Source organism: Sinocyclocheilus grahami, unplaced genomic scaffold (genome assembly GCF_001515645.1).
Source record: "Sinocyclocheilus grahami isolate Dianchi unplaced genomic scaffold, SAMN03320097.WGS_v1.1 scaffold32.1, whole genome shotgun sequence".
Taxonomy (NCBI): domain Eukaryota; kingdom Metazoa; phylum Chordata; class Actinopteri; order Cypriniformes; family Cyprinidae; genus Sinocyclocheilus; species Sinocyclocheilus grahami.
The window spans coordinates 954252-972113 of record NW_015505211.1 but is presented as its reverse complement, the minus strand read 5'-3'; the positions used below and the strand labels follow the sequence as shown (position 1 = coordinate 972113).

At 36.8% G+C, this 17862-nt stretch overlaps 2 protein-coding genes and 1 long non-coding RNA gene across 7 annotated transcripts in view; 2 read left to right on the top strand and 1 right to left on the bottom strand.

Annotated features, from left to right (window-relative positions):
- The window catches only part of LOC107578484 (clathrin heavy chain 1-like), a 39833-nt gene extending 36367 nt beyond the window's left edge, over nt 1-3466 (top strand). Inside the window, exons 25-30 of the mRNA XM_016264439.1 lie at nt 304-435; nt 526-636; nt 745-915; nt 1004-1225; nt 2187-2262; nt 2362-3466. Of these exons, the coding sequence (XP_016119925.1) occupies nt 304-435; nt 526-636; nt 745-915; nt 1004-1225; nt 2187-2262; nt 2362-2498 (849 nt within the window). The 3' untranslated portion in view covers nt 2499-3466. The remainder of the gene's footprint in view (nt 1-303; nt 436-525; nt 637-744; nt 916-1003; nt 1226-2186; nt 2263-2361) is intronic.
- A 118-nt stretch (nt 3467-3584) lies between these two features.
- On the bottom strand, nt 3585-5739 carry LOC107576753 (peptidyl-tRNA hydrolase 2, mitochondrial-like). Of its 3 annotated transcripts, none has more exons than XM_016262897.1 (2): nt 5672-5739; nt 3585-4727 (listed from the first exon to the last, which is right to left on the bottom strand). In XM_016262897.1, the coding sequence occupies exon 2, from the start codon at nt 4717-4719 to the stop codon at nt 4195-4197; it is 525 nt and encodes a 174-aa protein (XP_016118383.1). In that variant the 5' UTR covers nt 4720-4727; nt 5672-5739; the 3' UTR covers nt 3585-4194. The 3 variants fall into 3 exon arrangements, with proteins under 3 accessions (XP_016118383.1, XP_016118389.1, XP_016118375.1); XM_016262903.1 differs by having other exon boundaries at nt 3585-4749; nt 5672-5734; XM_016262889.1 differs by lacking the exon at nt 5672-5739 and adding an exon at nt 5613-5660.
- A 7322-nt stretch (nt 5740-13061) lies between these two features.
- Nucleotides 13062-17495, top strand: LOC107576731 (uncharacterized). Of its 3 annotated transcripts, XR_001608112.1 has the most exons (4): nt 14299-14540; nt 14752-14841; nt 15919-15991; nt 17283-17495. It is a non-coding gene; the product is annotated as an uncharacterized lncRNA (long non-coding RNA). The 3 variants fall into 3 exon arrangements; XR_001608110.1 differs by lacking the exons at nt 14299-14540; nt 14752-14841 and adding an exon at nt 13062-13430; XR_001608111.1 differs by lacking the exon at nt 14752-14841.
- Nucleotides 17496-17862: the final 367 nt, after the last annotated feature.

Genomic DNA, 17862 nt, shown 5'->3' with positions numbered 1-17862 from the left:
ATATATAATAATATATAAATTAAAAAAACAAAAAGGGAATACATTTTAAATGAAAAACAAAACAACAGTAAATGAAAATTAGAAATATTCCCTTGGAAACTAACTGAAATAAAATAAATTTAAGCTGAAAAATGACCAATGTACATAACAAAATTACTTTAAATTTCAAAAGAATAGTGATCGTATAAAAATCAAAAATTAATAAAAAAAATATTAATAAATAATAAAATAGTATATAAACAATAATATAACAACACCAGGAAATGCGTTAAATTACAGTGATTTTTTTCTTGTCTTGTTTAGGTGGCAAACGTGGAACTGTACTACAAAGCAATCCAGTTTTATCTGGAGTTCAAGCCCTTGTTACTGAACGACCTGCTCATAGTTCTTTCCCCAAGACTGGATCACTCGCGTGCCGTCAACTTCTTCAGCAAGGTAGAGAAACCTTGCCTGTGTGGTGAGCCTTTGAACTTTGAACTTCGTGCTTGTTTAAAATCAGCTAAAATGACTTGTTTGTTTCTTCAGGTTAAACAGCTTCAACTCATCAAGCCTTACCTGCGGTCAGTACAAAACCACAACAACAAATCTGTCAATGAAGCACTTAACAACCTCTTCATCTCAGAGGAAGACTATCAGGTACAAACAACACTGTAAAGTATTTTTCAGAAAGACTATAAACATAGTAGCTTTTTACAGTAGCTGTTGTCCGCCAACTCATCATCCGCTCAACTCTCCCGTCCGCAGGCACTCAGGACATCTATAGATGCATACGATAACTTTGATAACATCTCACTGGCCCAGCGTCTGGAGAAACACGAGCTGATCGAGTTCAGGAGAATCGCTGCTTACCTCTTCAAGGGTAACAACCGATGGAAGCAGAGCGTGGAGCTGTGCAAGAAAGACAAACTCTACAAGGTGAGGTGGACGACGCGGTGTCGTGCTTTTTTAAAAATGAAATGTAGCTGATCTGATTCGTGACAGCAACACATATTCTTCTACCCAGGATGCCATGCTGTATGCATCAGAGTCGAAGGACACAGAGCTGGCTGAGGAGCTGCTGCAGTGGTTCCTTCGGGAAGATAAGAAGGAGTGTTTCGCCGCCTGCCTCTTCACCTGCTACGACCTGCTCAGGCCTGATGTGGTGCTGGAGACGGCGTGGAGGCACAACATCATGGACTTTGCCATGCCTTACTTCATCCAGGTGATGAGGGAATACCTCAGCAAGGTAAGGATGGGCTGCTACTCTAAAATGGGGTACAAATGTATGGAGGACTAGGAATGCCACTTAAAAATAAAAAGAGCATTAATTATTGTGAATCATTTCAAAACGATGACCTTTTACTAACGTTTTAAGCTTGAATGAAATCATTTAAAATTTGTTTTCAATTTATTAACATTTACATACAGTAAGTCAACTATATTTGTATCATTATTAAATAATTATAATTATTAGTATAACATTGATAATTGATGTCTTCACTTTATTAACTTGAAAATAAAAACGTGAATACATTTTATAATGGTAAACATTTCATTTTAAAATGTATTAACAGTACATTACATTAATTATTAGTATAACAAAAATGAAGACATCAGTTATCAGTATTTTAACAATTAAAAACATGAAAAAAAAAATTGGTTAACATTTTAAACATGAATTAAACCATTTGAAAAAGTGTATTTCTCACTTTGAAATGTGATTTAAGTTACATATAAATTGTATAATTATGTATTTAATTATAATTATTATTATAAAGACATCAAATACCAGAATACTAATTTAAAACTAGATGTGAATAAAGTTGACTAACATTAATCAAATAAATCATTTTAAATATGTCAATTTGAAGTGATTAACATTTACATATAGTAAAATTAGTATAAATGTGTAAAATGAAGACATTAATATATTAACATCAATATATTAACTTGAATATAAAAAGAATAGATTTCACATTTTAAACATGAATTAAAAGTATTTATTTTAAATATCCGTTTGTTGATTTGAAAAGTGAAAACATTTTTATTAACATCCATATTATAGGCATTAGTATAATTATGTATTTACATAATTTTTGACTTAATTTTAATTGACAATAAACTGATTATTTTAAGATAGATTCCTATTACTTGACGGAATGATCATATTATACAGACTGAAAACCTGTTTTCCCTCATGTATTTAGGTGGACAAGCTGGATACCTCGGAGTCCTTGAGGAAAGAGGAGGAGCAGGCGACAGAGACTCAACCCATTGTTTATGGTAAAATGATGGAAGTGCATTGAGATGAAAATTGATTAGTATTTATGTTTTAGAAAATATAATGTTATAATATTTTTTTCAATATCTCTCATTCCTCAGGCACGCCTCAGCTCATGCTGACAGCAGGTCCCAGTGTGCCTGTCCCCCCGCAGCAGGCTTACGGCTACGGGTACACAGCAGCTCCTGGCTACCCCCAGGCTCCTCAGGCCCAGCCGGGTTTCGGTTACGGCATGTAAGGACCCCCCCATTTCCTGCTCACCCCTAATCCTGCTGCCGCTTGGTTCGGTCCAGCATCCCCATGGATCTCTCCCTTAATCCTCCACCAGTCCGACTCTACCACTTGGTGCTCGCAACGGGGGATTTGAGCAAATGTTATTCTTTTACTTTACCTTTTTTTTTTTTTTAAATGATTGCTTTTGTTTATCATGTTTTCTTTATACCATCATGAAGGACTTTATTTCTATATTGTCAAAGATTTCATCAAGAATTATTTTTTTCACATTCCAAATACTTACTAGATTTAATTTTCCTGGCAATTTTATGTCAATAAAAGGGGAATGATGTCTACAATGAGGAGGCTTGTGGAAGAAGCAAGTCGGCATGATTAAAATGACAAAACAAAATCGGATTTGCACTCCGTAGTCAGAGAAAAACAATTAATGTATAATTTTGATGTGTGTGAGCAGCTTGTCCAGTCTGTCAGCATTTAATATTGTATATTCCAGGAAAGAAAAGAAAATAGAGGAAAATGTGCGACTACCGCCTCCACAAACAAACACTACTCGATACCAGTAATTCAATGGGGGTGTGTAGCGCTCGAAATATATAAAAAAAAAGATTATTTTAAATGCATAAAGATGTATTAATACAGTAACTTCAAACCTTTTCCCTGACCTATGCAGGTTCTCCAGTTTTTGTTTTCCATATGAAAAACAAACTTATGTTGTGCAGTAACCCGTGCTCTTTGTGTGGGACCATCCATTTGAGGAGGGATAATAATTAAAATCTATATAAATATGTATGTGGCTCTCCACACCTGTGTGTTTTACTAACCTTACCTCTCTGCTGCAGCGTGTATATGTGTGTATGCTGGTTGTTGTTGTGATGTTTAGGTCACTCTACGGCACCGAAGTGAGACTAGAAAGCCAGTTTATCCTGCCAGTTATTCCTAAACTCAATATACCCTTTATTTGTAAAAAAAAAAGAAAAGATAAGATTAAACTAACTCCCTGTGTGTCCTGTACTCAGTTTTCACTGAGTTGAGATTAATCATACATATATTGTAGTGATCTGGTTGTGCACAAAGAGAATTGAGATTTTCCCCCCAGATTACAATATAAATAAAGGTTTCTTGTTTGTCAAGAAAAGTCTGGTTAAAAACAGATTGTGCCATGTATTCTTTCCCAAAAAAATCTTTGTAATGTCTCCCCCTTCATACTCACTGGACAGTTTCATTCTGACATTCATAAAATAAACGGAATTTGTGTCTTAATCACTCGTGTAAATAAAACTGTTAATACTCAAGACTGACTTAAGAAGCCAGTTTGACATAAATCCAGTGTTTTAAATCCATATGTTCACAGAATTTATCATACAAGCATTGTTGTGTGATTGAAACGGGAACAGGAGGTGGGTTCTGCACCAAAGTTTAACAAACATTGGGTATGAGAGGGGTGATTGAAATATGATAGAAATGATATTCCCAAATAACAAATTTTCTGTACATAAGACTTACTATGACCAAAAATTTTTTACTCGTGTTCAATGATGAAATGGGTGAACTGTTTACTTAAAATAAATGGTTAAACCTATAAATCAATGTGTCATTTAAACCATTTTAATTCAACTTCACTGCACTTTCTGGTAGTATAAAAATGATAAGTATTGGTCAAACTGTCCCAGATTAGTCCCATCTTAATCCAATAATATCAATCAATACAATTTTAGGTGTCCAGTCACTTTATCAACAAGATCAGCAGGTCCCGGTCCCACGCCAAGAACCGTCCGAGACCCTGGTGCAATTTGGGTTCTTCCAGCATCTTGGATTAAACTGACCGGCAGTCCGATCTCTTTGGCGTGGGACAGCAGCTCCAGCAGACAGTCCTCGTCTGGAGCCTTGACCACAACTTTGGGCTGACCACAGTACTCCCACTGTTTCAGGAGCTCTGGGTTTCTGCGCTGGACCTGCTTGTAGGCGGACACGGCAGCGTGGGAGCACTGGGCCGCCACTTTACCTTTGCCCATCTTCAGATCGGTTCGGACCACCAGGATCATTTTGAACTCTCCGCTCTCGCCCATCACGCTGGCTTCGCTGCCAGCACCGGCGCCGTTTCCTAAAGCTGCCATCATGCTGCAGGACGATCTGCCAAAACGCCCACCGAGGTGCCACCCGAGGCAGAACCCACAGCCTACACCTGCCAGTATACCCAGAGCGACAGGCCCATACTGAGAATCCATCCTCGTATCTGATGAAACACAAGAGTGATTCGTAATACAAACACCAGTGCAGTTCTCTACCTTTACACAAAATTACCATAGTACAACCATAGTACAAAGGTTAATGTTACTACAATAAAACTGGTACTATCTACAACTGGCATATAAAGTGAAACTAAATGACAGAAAGAGTTGTATATCACATTCATTTACTATGTTTATGTTAGTAACAATGACTGTTACTATAGTATTTTAACCACAAGAAACTGTGGTTAGCACTTTTTTACCATTAAAAGGCCAGTTTGACATAAATCCAGTGTTTTAAATCTAAATGCTCGCAGAATTGATCAGATTAGTCTCATATCAGATATGACAACTAATAAACTATAAAAATAAACTATTGGATTTTAGAGGAAACACTGGGAGCCGCTGTATGGGTACAGAATCAAATAAGCATTAATATTTGTGCTACTAATAATCTATAAAAAGATCCGTTTCTTCACATGCTTACACTCGTCCATTACGAAAATTAACCATGGTTTTACCACAAATAAAACTTAAAAAACCATGGTAAACACAAATTAACAATGGTTTTGCTACACTAACCATAGTTTAACCATGGTATTTATAGTAAAAATGTGGTTATACAAATGGTAATCAATACGCCAAAAAAAAACATGGTTACCATGCTACCAACACTGTATTTATCCTACTGTAAGGGTAGGTGTGCTTGTTAATAAAGCCTCACACCTTATCAATATCATGCTGGAAGCAAAATCTGATAGGTAGCACTTTTCGCTATCGAATTATGCTACCATCTGTTTTAATGCGAGGTAGCAAAAACCAGAACACCGGCTGGATTAAATCTAGTTCAAACGTGTTCGCTCAAACGAGCTTTTGTTAAGTATACTAACCAGTGCTGGTGAGACTATTAAGCATAAATGTCTTTCTGAACATTTGAAACCGGTCTCACCAGCAATCGAAGCCTGAAGTTTCCTGCAAACTCCACGAGCCGCTTCTTCCAAGCCGACGCGGAGTGATGACGTCACGTGTTTAAAGCAACCGCCGCCGCGAAAACCCGAGAAATATTCAGCAAAAATCGAGTCAGGTTTCTATTATGTGTATTTTATCCGTATGAATATTTTAATGTGTTGACCTTCCTTTCACACCTTCATTCTGAATAATTTAGGAAGAAAATGATCCACGGTCATTTCAATAGGCGGTGAAAAGGTGTTGTTGCTTTTTTTTTTTTGTGTGTGCCTAATTATGCCCATGACGTTTGAAACCGTAAGTGTGAGGTCTCAAAATCTAGCTACCTTCCTAGACAGCATTTTGAGCATCATGGGTTAGGACACGGCTATACGTGTCATTCATAGGCAGGTGCATGCGTTAACAGCAGCATATCTACTCTTACAATTAGGGCCCAAACTCTTATCTGGGCACTTTTAATTCTTTACACTTTTGAACCCCAGAGACCCAGTCACCCAGCCTAATTTAAGACAGTGTAAAGAAGCTTTGAAACCAGACACTGTGTTTTTCGGGCCTGGCCTCTCGTGGATTTACACCCTTAGTGTACCCCTGGGAGAGCAGGTGTGCTCTAGATTGTGTAAGACTTCAACTACTGACGAAATGTTCTTGATTCTGACATTCAAGATTGTTTTACCTGCTGGTTCTTTTTTTTTTTTAATCCAGGCTGCTGTTCATATGCTGCTTTGACACCAGCAGTGAAGGTTATTCATCTTCAGCGAAGAACTATGTGAAATCGGTAGTCGTAAAGAACACCAAAATTAATACAATTACAGATGTGCATTACATTATGCAGGTTGTTAGATCTGATGTGAGTTGCTGCACAGTGAAACTGGAGAAGCGAGAACAAGTACTGAACGTTTTGACGAACAAAAGAGAGAGATGCGAAAAGATTGAGTTTCAAGAAAAAACCGGCATCAAAGTGTTTTCACAGCAACGTAGAGTACCTTCAGCAGTGATGGTACTGTAAAAACTTTTTGTATGCCTGTTGTCAAAACTCTGCAGTCCTTAGGGGTTATTTTTGCCGCATTTGTGGTGGGCCTCAGGGTTTTTTGTGTGGTTGGTAACTGGAATGAGGGTCTTTATATAGACATGCCACTGGCCTATTTAGTGAATGTGAGATCTCATTAAGATATCGTAAAGTGCACAAATACACAAACTTTGTGTGAGTTTGTCACATGCAGTCTTAAAGGGGTCATATGATGTTGCTAAAAAGAATATTATTTTGTGTATTTGGTGTAATGAAATGTGTTTATGCGTTTTAAGGTTAAAAGCACATTATTTTCCACATACTGTACATTATTGTTTCTCCTCTATGCCCCGCCTTTCTGAAATGCATCGATTTTTACAAAGCTCATCGTTCTGAAAAGCGAGGTGTGCTCTGATTGGCCAGCTATCCAGTGCGTTGTGATTGGCCGAATACCTCAAACGTGTGACGGAAATGTTACGCCCCTTACCATACTGTGATGCCGTGTCCGGCCGGAGCGACGAGACAAAAACATTAAAACCCATTATAAACGAGGCGTTTGTTGCATCCAGTGGGGACATAATTACTGATTATAATGATTTATACGGTCTTTTTACGCGTTGCGTTGCATCGCGCCGCGTAAACATAAAACCATGTCTGCATTTGTGATCGGAGAAATGACAAACAAGTGCTACTCTACACTGCTCAAAACTTGACATCTGAATATTTAGGTTTCGCCTAGGGCGTCAAATTGGATAGAAACGGCCCTGGCGGCAACAACAATACTACAGCGAGAATAAAAGTTACACCTTCTTTCTTTGCGTGAACATTTGGGCGGCGTTATGCAAATCTTCCCACATAGTGAGGTAGACATGTGGGGGCGTGTTCGAACGAGCCGTTTTAGGTAGGCGTGGTTGACTCTTAACTTTTATAAAGAATATCTCTTTGGATTTGAGACTTTAGTCTTTGCAACTTTACAGATCTTCTTTATGCACCAAGAGCTTGTAACACTCCAAAGAGAAAGGAAAAATTTAAATGAAAGAATGAAAGAATGTCATACCCCCTCCACCTCTTATGTCATTTCAAATGACCTTCTTCCATCTGCAGAAAGTTTAGCACAATCTCAGATAAGATCACCATCTACTTTTATTGTATGGAAATGCAACAAGACCACTTTGCTAAATATGCCCTTTTGTGTTCCACAGAAAAAAGAAAGTCATAAATATTTAGAGTGGCATGAGGGTGAGTATATGATAACAGACTATCCATTTTTAGGTGAACTATCATTGGGATGGGATGTTTAGGTTCCAGACTGGAATAATTATGAAAATGAACCATGATTTTGGTTTTTGGTTTTAGCTTTACATAATGTTGTTTGCACTCTTGCCTTGGCATCCATGATGACTCTGGCAATGCAGATTGTTGTATCCCTGGGTCATGCACAGGTCCGATTGGGTTACAGTAATCTGCAAAACACAGCAGAGAACTGCAGCCACCAGAATGATCAGGCAGAGAAGAGAGAAACCAGAAAAGAAGGTGAATGCAGACTCTGTATCGCTCACTTCCCCCTCTCTGTCTTCCTCTGTGTGGGTCTAAAGACATTTTAAACATTGTGATTATCTGTCCCACAGGTGCATGATTGTCTATAATGAGATGACTGAAAATGGGACAGATTTGAAGTTTCCTTGAAGAAGAGTGGGACTGTCGGACCAGCACAATCAGAGCTCTGGAAAGGCAGGTCAGCCCTGCAGGCTTTCTTCTAATCACTCATTCTCATTGACCTTACTAGAACAGAAATGTGCACACCTAATGCTTGTTCTTTTGAAAGGCAATTTTCAGATGTAAATATATTATAATACTTCATCCCAGGGTTATTATAGTTACAGTTGAAACTAAAAATAAAACCATAAAAAAATTGTCACTTGAAATAAAATAAATGTTAACTGAAATAAAAAAAGTTAAAAACTGGCCAAGGCAACATTTCTCATTTGCGTTTAATTTAGCTTTAGTACTAAAATAACAAACTAAAATAAAAAAATACAATTTCTATATGACATAAACACGCAACAAAATTACTTAAACTTTAACCAAAATGAAAAACAACTGAAAGTATAAGATTTTTTTTAATGTTAAGTATTTTGTGCTCGCCAAAGCTGCATTTATTAGGTCAAAAATACAGTAATATAACAGTGATATTGTAAAATTTAAAATAACTTTTCTATTGTAATGTTTTAAAATGTAATGTATTCCTTTGGTGGCAAACCTGAATTTTCAGCAGTCATTACTCCAGTCACATGATCCTTCAGAAATCATTCTAATATATATATATATATATATATATATATATATATATGATTTTTCATTGGAACAGCAAAGTATTAACAGAATCCCCATATGTGTGCATATATGCATGCATGTAAATGTACATGATAAACAGTAGAAACAAATGGATAAGAAGATGTAATGTGGAAGAGGCCAGTCCACTCATCATATTGAAGAAGTTGATCAAGAAATAGGAAAAATTCTCTAAATTAAATCTAAATGCATTAGACAGAAAAAAACTACTAGACTCTTTCTGCCTCAAAAAGATTTAAGAATCACCATTAACAGTGTCATTTACATCTCCAAGCCTCATCTTAAGCCGATAAAAGCACTCGCAGCGGTTCTTACAAATTAAGACTGACATTTAACTGCAAGTTGGAGTCTTTGCCAAATTAGTCTGGGTTTATTAAAACCCCCTGAGATTATTTTAATAGATTTTGTTTCAGTTCTGCAGAAGAGGCTTGAAAAGGCTGTTCTTGCGAAACAGCCACGGGTATGTAATACCAGTAGTTAAACACTTAGAACCAGGGGCCTCTGTGTGGTCTCCTCCCACACAGCTGAATGTGATAGAGTGTGTGCTCTACGTGTGCTTCAAGAGTACATACAGTTCAAGAAGGCCACTTTAATGTTTATGTAGTGTGATGCACATGACAGATTTGTAAATATTGCATTGTATGTATTGTATATATTAGATAATACAGAAACTCGCTTATTTCAGCCTACCATCTTCTTACTGACTGACTACTTTTTGCTCAGGGGCTGATAATGTGCAGCTTTAATTGTGCTTTAACTGGCAAGTTTACATGGAAAAACAGATCTTTCATGTGGAGAAATTCGAGTCGTCTCTCAGCATGTGTGGGAGCGTTTAATCAGGCGAACTGCTCTGACTCGTAAGACTGACGTGGAAATGATTCTAATATGACTAAGTCTGACATTCCCGGACCAGACGTCTGACTTTGGCTTTTTCAACATTGACGCAAATGACTGCTTCAAAATAGGCCAACGGATGCTCCACTCCCCTCAGCAAGTTCCCATTTGTTCACAGCTCATTTTTAACATGAGAGGTAAATGGATAGTTCTCCAGGGAAATTGTGTCATTGTTGTCTAAAAAGTATAGTTCACCCAAAAATGAAAATGTGCTGGAAATGTATTCACCTTCATGCCATCCAAAATGTCGATGAGTTTATTTCTTCAATGAAAAAGAAATTTAGCATTACATCACTTGCTCACCAACGGATCCTCTGGAGTGAATGGGTGCTGTCAGAATTAGAGTCCAGACAGCTGATAAAAACATCACAATAATCCACAAGTAATCCACACAACTCCAGTACATCAATTAAAGTCTTGTGAAGTGAAAAGCTGTGTGTTTGTAAGAAACAAATCCATAAGGTGTTTTAACTTTAAACCGTTATGAGTCCTCTATCCACAATTTTGCTTTCTCCAGTGAAAAAGTTATCTTTACAAGCGAAAACATTCCAAAACGGTTCTAAACAATTATGTCGGTGGATTCTGATATGAGAGAACAACAGGAAATTGCCTTTTTCATTGGATGAATAGTTATTATGGATAGTTTTTTTGTTCATAAGACTGGAGTCATGTGGATTACTTGTGAATTATAGTGATACTTTTATCAGCTGTTTGGACTCTTATTCTGACGGCCCCCATTCATTGCAGAAAATCCTTCAGTGAGCAAGTGATGTAATGCTAAATTTTTCCAAATCTGTTCCAATGAAATAAATTCATCTACAAATTTGGATGGCAAATTTTCATTTCTGGGTGATCTGCTCCTTTAAGAACCTTTTTCTACCTCATCAGAATTTTATAATGACTTATTGGTAACCTAATTTAGTTAATGTAGGTGTTACCACATGAAGCACATTTGTTGATGTCCAGACAAGACATTTTTACAATGTAGACTCTTTTTCAATGCAGTTTCTTCCAATTGTTATTATTTTTTCTCTTGAGACAGCAGAGATTTGAATTGGAATTATTGAGATGAGATAGAGGGGTTGGACTCAAACCAGTGTCTTCCTCCTTGGAAGAATGTGTCGTTACTTACTGGTAGGCCACAGCTCCGACCTAGACTGTTTTTAAGGACTCTAGATGTCAGTTTAATTTGCTTTGCTGCTATTACATATTAGCAAATCATCAGTTTATTTAATTGTGTACAAAGGGACAAATCATGGCCTTGTTTCCTCCCTATCCTCTTTGCTGCCGTCTCCATTCAGGCAGCACATCAGAAGGTGAAGCTGAGCCTGCTGTTATGTAACAATTATGAAATCTTTCTTTCTATTTTTAGACTCCAATGTTGTCAGGTTTTTGAAACGATGATGAGCTTGGTTATAATCTTGGATCACTTTGTGCACTGATTTGATTGCATTAAAACCCTAATTTATGATGCTGTTATTTTAAAGATTTATTGCAGTTTTTTGTTTGTGAACGTAGTTGTGTAATACCTTCTCTAGCTCAGCACAAAAACATGCCTTGACATCTCCATCTCTTCACAACAACAAGCTCTCATTATTGCTAAACCTGACACCAGTGATTTATGAATGATGATTCTGCAGTTTTTATATCAGACTTATATAAACAGTTTCTATGTGCAACTGGAAAAAAAATCACATATAAAAAACCCTATTTAATCAAATACTTAAAGGGACCGTTCAAGAAAAAATTTAAATTATGTCATCATTTATAGATCCTCATGTCTTTCCAGACCTGTATCACTTTCTTTTCTCTTAAAATAGCATATTTTTAACTGTTTTGTCCATATAATGGAAGTCAGTAGGGTCCAAAACAACACTGGACCTCACTGACCTTCATTGTACAGACAAAAAACACTGGAACATTTTTCAAAATATTTTCTGTGTTCCTCAGAAGAAAGCCATGCAGGTTTGGAACAACACAAGTATGAGTAAATGATGACATAATTGTCATTTTTGGGCAGACTATCCCTTTAAATGCAAATTCAGTAGTGACCAAACACCTTAACCCAGCTGTGACCTTACATCTAAACCAAATCCTCACCAAAATCCTAATGTACATGCTATACTTAATCTCTTACATTCATGCTAGCTATAAAAGTAATCCAGTATGCTTTCATAATGGCATTGAAAGTTCTCCACTGACAAAGTAGGTGTCGTATGAAGCGGGAAATGAGACCATTTACTGTTTTGCTTTCCTGGAATTCCAGTGATGCAGATCTCTCTTCCAGAAAACCTTCATAATGTCTCCATAATAATCTGAACCCGCAAGTTCCACTGCAAAACAGCCTGTCCTTTTCACCAACAGGAGATGGAGGGACCCAGAGGAACATTTTACAGCTCAGATCATCCTCTTTCATAGCCACTTAATGGATTCGCCTCAGATGTTTCTCCTAAAATTCCTTAAGAGCAATAAAAACAGGAATTATGCGCAATTGCTCACATGCAGCAAAAACGTAAAGCTATAAAATGAATGTGAATTGTGTTTGTTCTAGGAAGAATCTTAGAAGAATTTGGGACTTTTTTCTCTTCTAAAACTCAAAGGAGACAAATCTAAGAAGCAAAATGAAAAAGCTGTCATCACTCACTCACCCTCATGTCATTCTATAACTGTATGACTTTTTTTGTGTGGAATATGATAGAAGATATTTTGAGAAATATATTTTTTTGTTGGACTATATACAATTAAAATCAGTGGGCTCCAGTGTTGTTTGGTTCTCAATGTTCTTCAAAATATATATCTTTTTTTCCTTCCACAGAAGAGTCATTCGGGTTTGAATTACATGAGGCTGAATAAATGATGACAGAATATTCATTTATGGGTAAACTATCCCTATAAGCAATTTGCTCTGTATGTAATTTGAAAAGAGATTAAATGGATTTCAGTTGTGTTTTCATGTAGGGAGTGATGAAGAAAAATCCAAGGGAAAGAGTAACCACATAAGTGAAACAGAAATAGATGAAATGGAAAGAATAGTGAATCTATGAGTGAGGAAACAAGACAGTGAGCGAGCTGGTGAATGAGAGCGAGGGAGGGAGAGATAGGCAGAAGGAACTTGTTGCCCCTGGTTGGTGTTGTGTAAGACTTGGCTGGCTGTAGCAGAATAACACTCTTATTCTCTCAGTGCTTTGAACTCTGGTACCCTACAGCTCCGACCACCCCTCTCTGCAACAGCAAGAACTCACACTAGGTGCCCCTCTCTCGCTCTCTCTCTCTCTCTCTGTCTATTTCTCTCTCCCCTTTCCTGCTGTGTCGCACTTCTGTTTCTCTTCCCATAAGTCGTACTTCTCTGCTCCCATCTCATTTGTCTTTTACTTTCTCCCACATCTGCTTGTCTGCTTCAGATGTGCTGTTGTACCTTTTTGCATTTGAAGAAAGTTTGTTTTTTCTGTCCTGTTGGACTGAGAACAGGCGTGTACGGCTTCTTCAGCTGGTAAGAACCACCTGCATCATGTCTGTACCATGCAAATGTGTTTTATTATAGTTTCATATAGGAGGCAGCTGCATGCATAATTGTACTGTATGTATTTTAGGTTGCATCTTTCTAAAAGCTTATGTAATAGTGTTTTTTCTTGTATAAGTGGTTGTGTAACCCACACATTGCTTCCTTGTTTGCATATGCGTGCGTAAACATTGTATGTTGTTCAGGGTGAAAGTGAATCCACGTGCGTGTGATGGTCATACAGCAGTGTCTGGGGTCTGCAGGTGCGTGTGTTAATATGTGTCGATAACGGGTGGTGTTTGGTACCGTGTGTGTGTCAGAACTGCACATCTTGTTTGGGATCGGTTGTCATTTCACGAGGCTGCTGGAATGAACGAACCCGTTGACCCGCGGTTTAGCTGAGGACACGCCCCTCCCTTACGCACGCACGCACATACGTCGTTCTGTCTCGTTGTTAGTGATGGGAAGTTCGGATCATTTTCCCGACTCGGACCTTTGAGTCTCGTTCAGCAAAATGAACGAATCTTTTTTCGAGTCATTTCGTTCATTTTAACAAAATATAATTAAAATGTTACGTGTTACTTCCCTAACACGTCTACTACTTAAGCAAACGTTGATCACACTACAAACAATACAAAACTGCTATAAGAAACAGAAAATATGAATTCATTGTTTACCTGAGTCTTCAGTCTATGATTAGCTCACCAGCTCTTATCTGACAAGTCTTCGGGTTTGGGCTTATGGGGCTGTCACGTGATGAACGAACGACTCGGAAAAACCCGAAGACTCGAACCAGGTGAACTACTTGACTAATTCCAGTACAGAACCTATAGGATGTTGCGCATGCGCGACTGAACGAATCGCTCCCCGATACGACTCGTTCTTCCCGAGTCACATTAAAGATTCGTTCAAAACGAACGAATCGTTCAATAACGACCCAACCACTACTCGTTGTTCTCACTGAGTCCTCTTGTGTTTCCATGCTATGTCTCGGTCTGACACTGCTTTTTTTAAACCCTATATCGCGAAATTATTTACTTTAAGCTTCTGTTTTGACATACAGGTGTTGGCACGGCCACAGACAGAGGCTTCAAACAGCTGGTAGGTTTTAGAGAGGGCTGACTAACTGAATATACTTCTGCGTCACACGCGCGCTACGCAGTTGCTCTGTTTCACTTGGCACCGTCACTGGATTCAAGTGCTGAAAGAATGAACTAGAAACGTCCTCTAAAAGATGTAAATGTAATTTGAGAAGGTTTAATAACTTATCTTTTACGGTTTGGCATGTTATGTTTCTCTTGTTATCTGCTAGAGCTGCAGCGACATCGCGTGGTTGATTATGTAACAGGCGAACCCAGTGACCCTCGGATTCATCGAGACTTACTAGGAACTGGTCAATTAAGTTAGTCATGCGTTAACTGTCAGTTTGGGGTTGGTTTAATTAGAAACTACAAATATTGAAAATAACTTGAGATTATTTAACCAGATATTTTACTTCTAGATTCGTGTGTGTGTGTGTGTGTGTGTGTGTGTGTGTGTACAGGTTTATAAATATGTTTAGTATTACATAATAAATGTACTGATTAAGAGTTGACAAGAGTAAAAGTTTGATGCTGTTTTGTTACAGTGAAAGCATTAGGGATATGGATTAGGGATATTAATTATATTAACACTATAGTGCCTGATTGATTGATTGATTGTTTGTTTGTTATTGTCCGATATTCTATATTTTTTTTGGCCGATATTTAGTATATATATATATGTGTGTGTGTGTGTGTGTGTGTGCATATTTTAAAAGGAATATTTATCAATTTTTATATTGTTTATTATAATGTTAAGGTTCCTAAATCCACTTGGAGCATACAAACTATTTATGTATTTATTTATCTATTATCTAGTTGTTATGTAGTTAGTTATTTTTTGTCAAAGTAGATTTTTATAAATAGATTTATAAAATCATCCATTTAATTAGTTCTTATGAAAATGATTATCTGATTATCTGTATTTGCCAGGATTTCAGTAGACCTAATCTATATGATTTATTTGTAATTCTTTGTTATACTGTGGGGCCTAAAAATCAATTGACATTCAAATCTAAGAGATTTAAAATCTGAAAAAAAAAAAATAATAATAATCAGTTTAAAATTTAGAAAAATTAAAAACAGAAATGTTTGGGACTAATACTGACATAATACATCATACTTCGAATTTATCATAGACCTTCCTTATGTTGTGTTCTTTTTCCTTCAAGTCTACACAATGTCCAGAAGATGGCGCCATAAACTTGTGTTAGCTCTTGGCCCTGCTCTTACTAAAGAGCCCAGATGTTAGTGTGTCTGAGATCCACACGATTTTGCCCCACATTGTGTTTAACGGTCTTGTTACCTGTAGTGGCATTAAACTATTAAAGGACGCTTGTTTGGTTTTTCAACATATGAATTTCTCTTATCTAGAGAGATAATTGGAGTCTTTCTTTCAGCTTGTGAACTTGTTGCCTGACCTGCATTCAGCAATCATGTTTCCCTGTTGGACTTTTGTGATACAGAACAAAGGTACTTTGTTGGATGATGTAATGGCATGCCTCACTCATATGATACACTGTGTGTGTATATAAAATGTCATCTCTATGTAATTAACATATACATTGGAAAGTAAAAATACAGTTGTAGTTGTTCTGTTGGTTCTGGCATATCCAGGTGATAACGGTCATGAAATCTTTTTGTTCTCAAAAAGAAAAGAAAAATGGATTATACATTGCTAAAGAAAATTAACAACAAAAAAGTGATGATGATGATGATAAATTATTTTCATGCACTTTTAGTGCTTGTAGATTCACTAACATAATTATTGGTGTACAGTCAGAGTACATGATATTTTCATTTGACCTAGTTCATTTTGTGGTCACCTAGAACTTTACCATCTTTAGTATTTTTGTTTGATGGATATTTTATTATTATTACTATCATTTTTTTGTTTTGTTTATTTTTTCTTCACAAAAAATAGTTGAGATCAAACAATAAATAGTCCCCTGCTGTGATGGAGAAAAATAATGATATTATCTCAATTATGAAATACAATTGTAAGTACACATAATGGTTGCTTTAGTTATGTTGAACTTATTTCCTCCTGGTGTTAACTTTCTGTTTTGCACAGTATTAAGAATTTGAAGGGAAATTAGCTTTATTTTTGTGAAAATAATGTCATAAGGTAAAACCTATTATGATCCTCATACAGGCTTTACTGTCTTTATGCAAAATGTGATGTCTTATTTTATCTCTCTCTTTTTTTTTTTTTTAAGGTGGCCTGAACATTTTGCCTATTCACCCTCACCTCAGAACTCATTTAGTGCTATTTAACAAATTTACTTTCACTACCAAATTGATCTTTTTTGGTCCTTTTTGATGTTATCTGAGCATCAGTGACTGTTTGATCCAGTTTTAATTAAGTGATTGAGGTCGCGCGTTTAGTTCTCGTTGTCCAGCAGAGAGTGAAGGGTAGAATTATTTAATTATTTGATGTTAATTCAGTCCCACTCTTGTGGAGTCACTCTCTCCTAATGGAGCAGTCAGTCTATCAGGGATATGGAAAGGATACATAAAACTGTGATGAAAATATTCAGTATAAATTTATGGAATTGTACTTTTTTTACTGGCCTCTAATGAATGACAGGTGACCCTATCGCCAGCTTATTTGGAGCTGCAAAAGACCGTTACTCACCAAACAAGCCCTGTCTTTACGAAGTTCTCGTGATTTGTTTCTGATGTCTGCTTTGTCTAGTATCTCACAGACTTGTGTGAGTCACAGTTCGACCCCAACATCTCTCTTTGTGTCTCTCTCTCTCAGTGGGAGGCAGGACCACGTGTACTCTACCCCCTCGCAGGAAAGTCAGTTGTTATAACTTCAAGCAGCGGGCACTTTTATGGACCTTTGAACCGGTCCGCTGACCACTATTTTATTTGTGTTGTAAAATATCATACTTTGACCCTCTTACTTTTTATTTCAGAGGTACTAACTCAAGTTAATTGGACTGTTTTGTAAATCACTGGATGTCTAAGATGTGTGTGTGTGTGTATGTAATAAAATATACAAAATATGCTATATATATATATATATATATGAGCAAGTTACATAAAAATATTAGATGATATTAAATATTTATATATCTTATATATACATCTAAAATAAGAGTAAAATCTTCATATATATCATACAATAGTATTTACATGATTTTCTTAGGTACATTATGCAACACCTTGGTATTACAATAGTATGTTTCCAGAAAACCTGGTATTATCATGGTACCATGTTCAAAAAACACAGTAGTACTTGCATTAATAGTCATTTCTGTGAATATATTGCCGTCAATAATGGTTGTTGCCATAGCTGTTTTATTGTCAGTTTGAAATTTACCACATCTGACTAT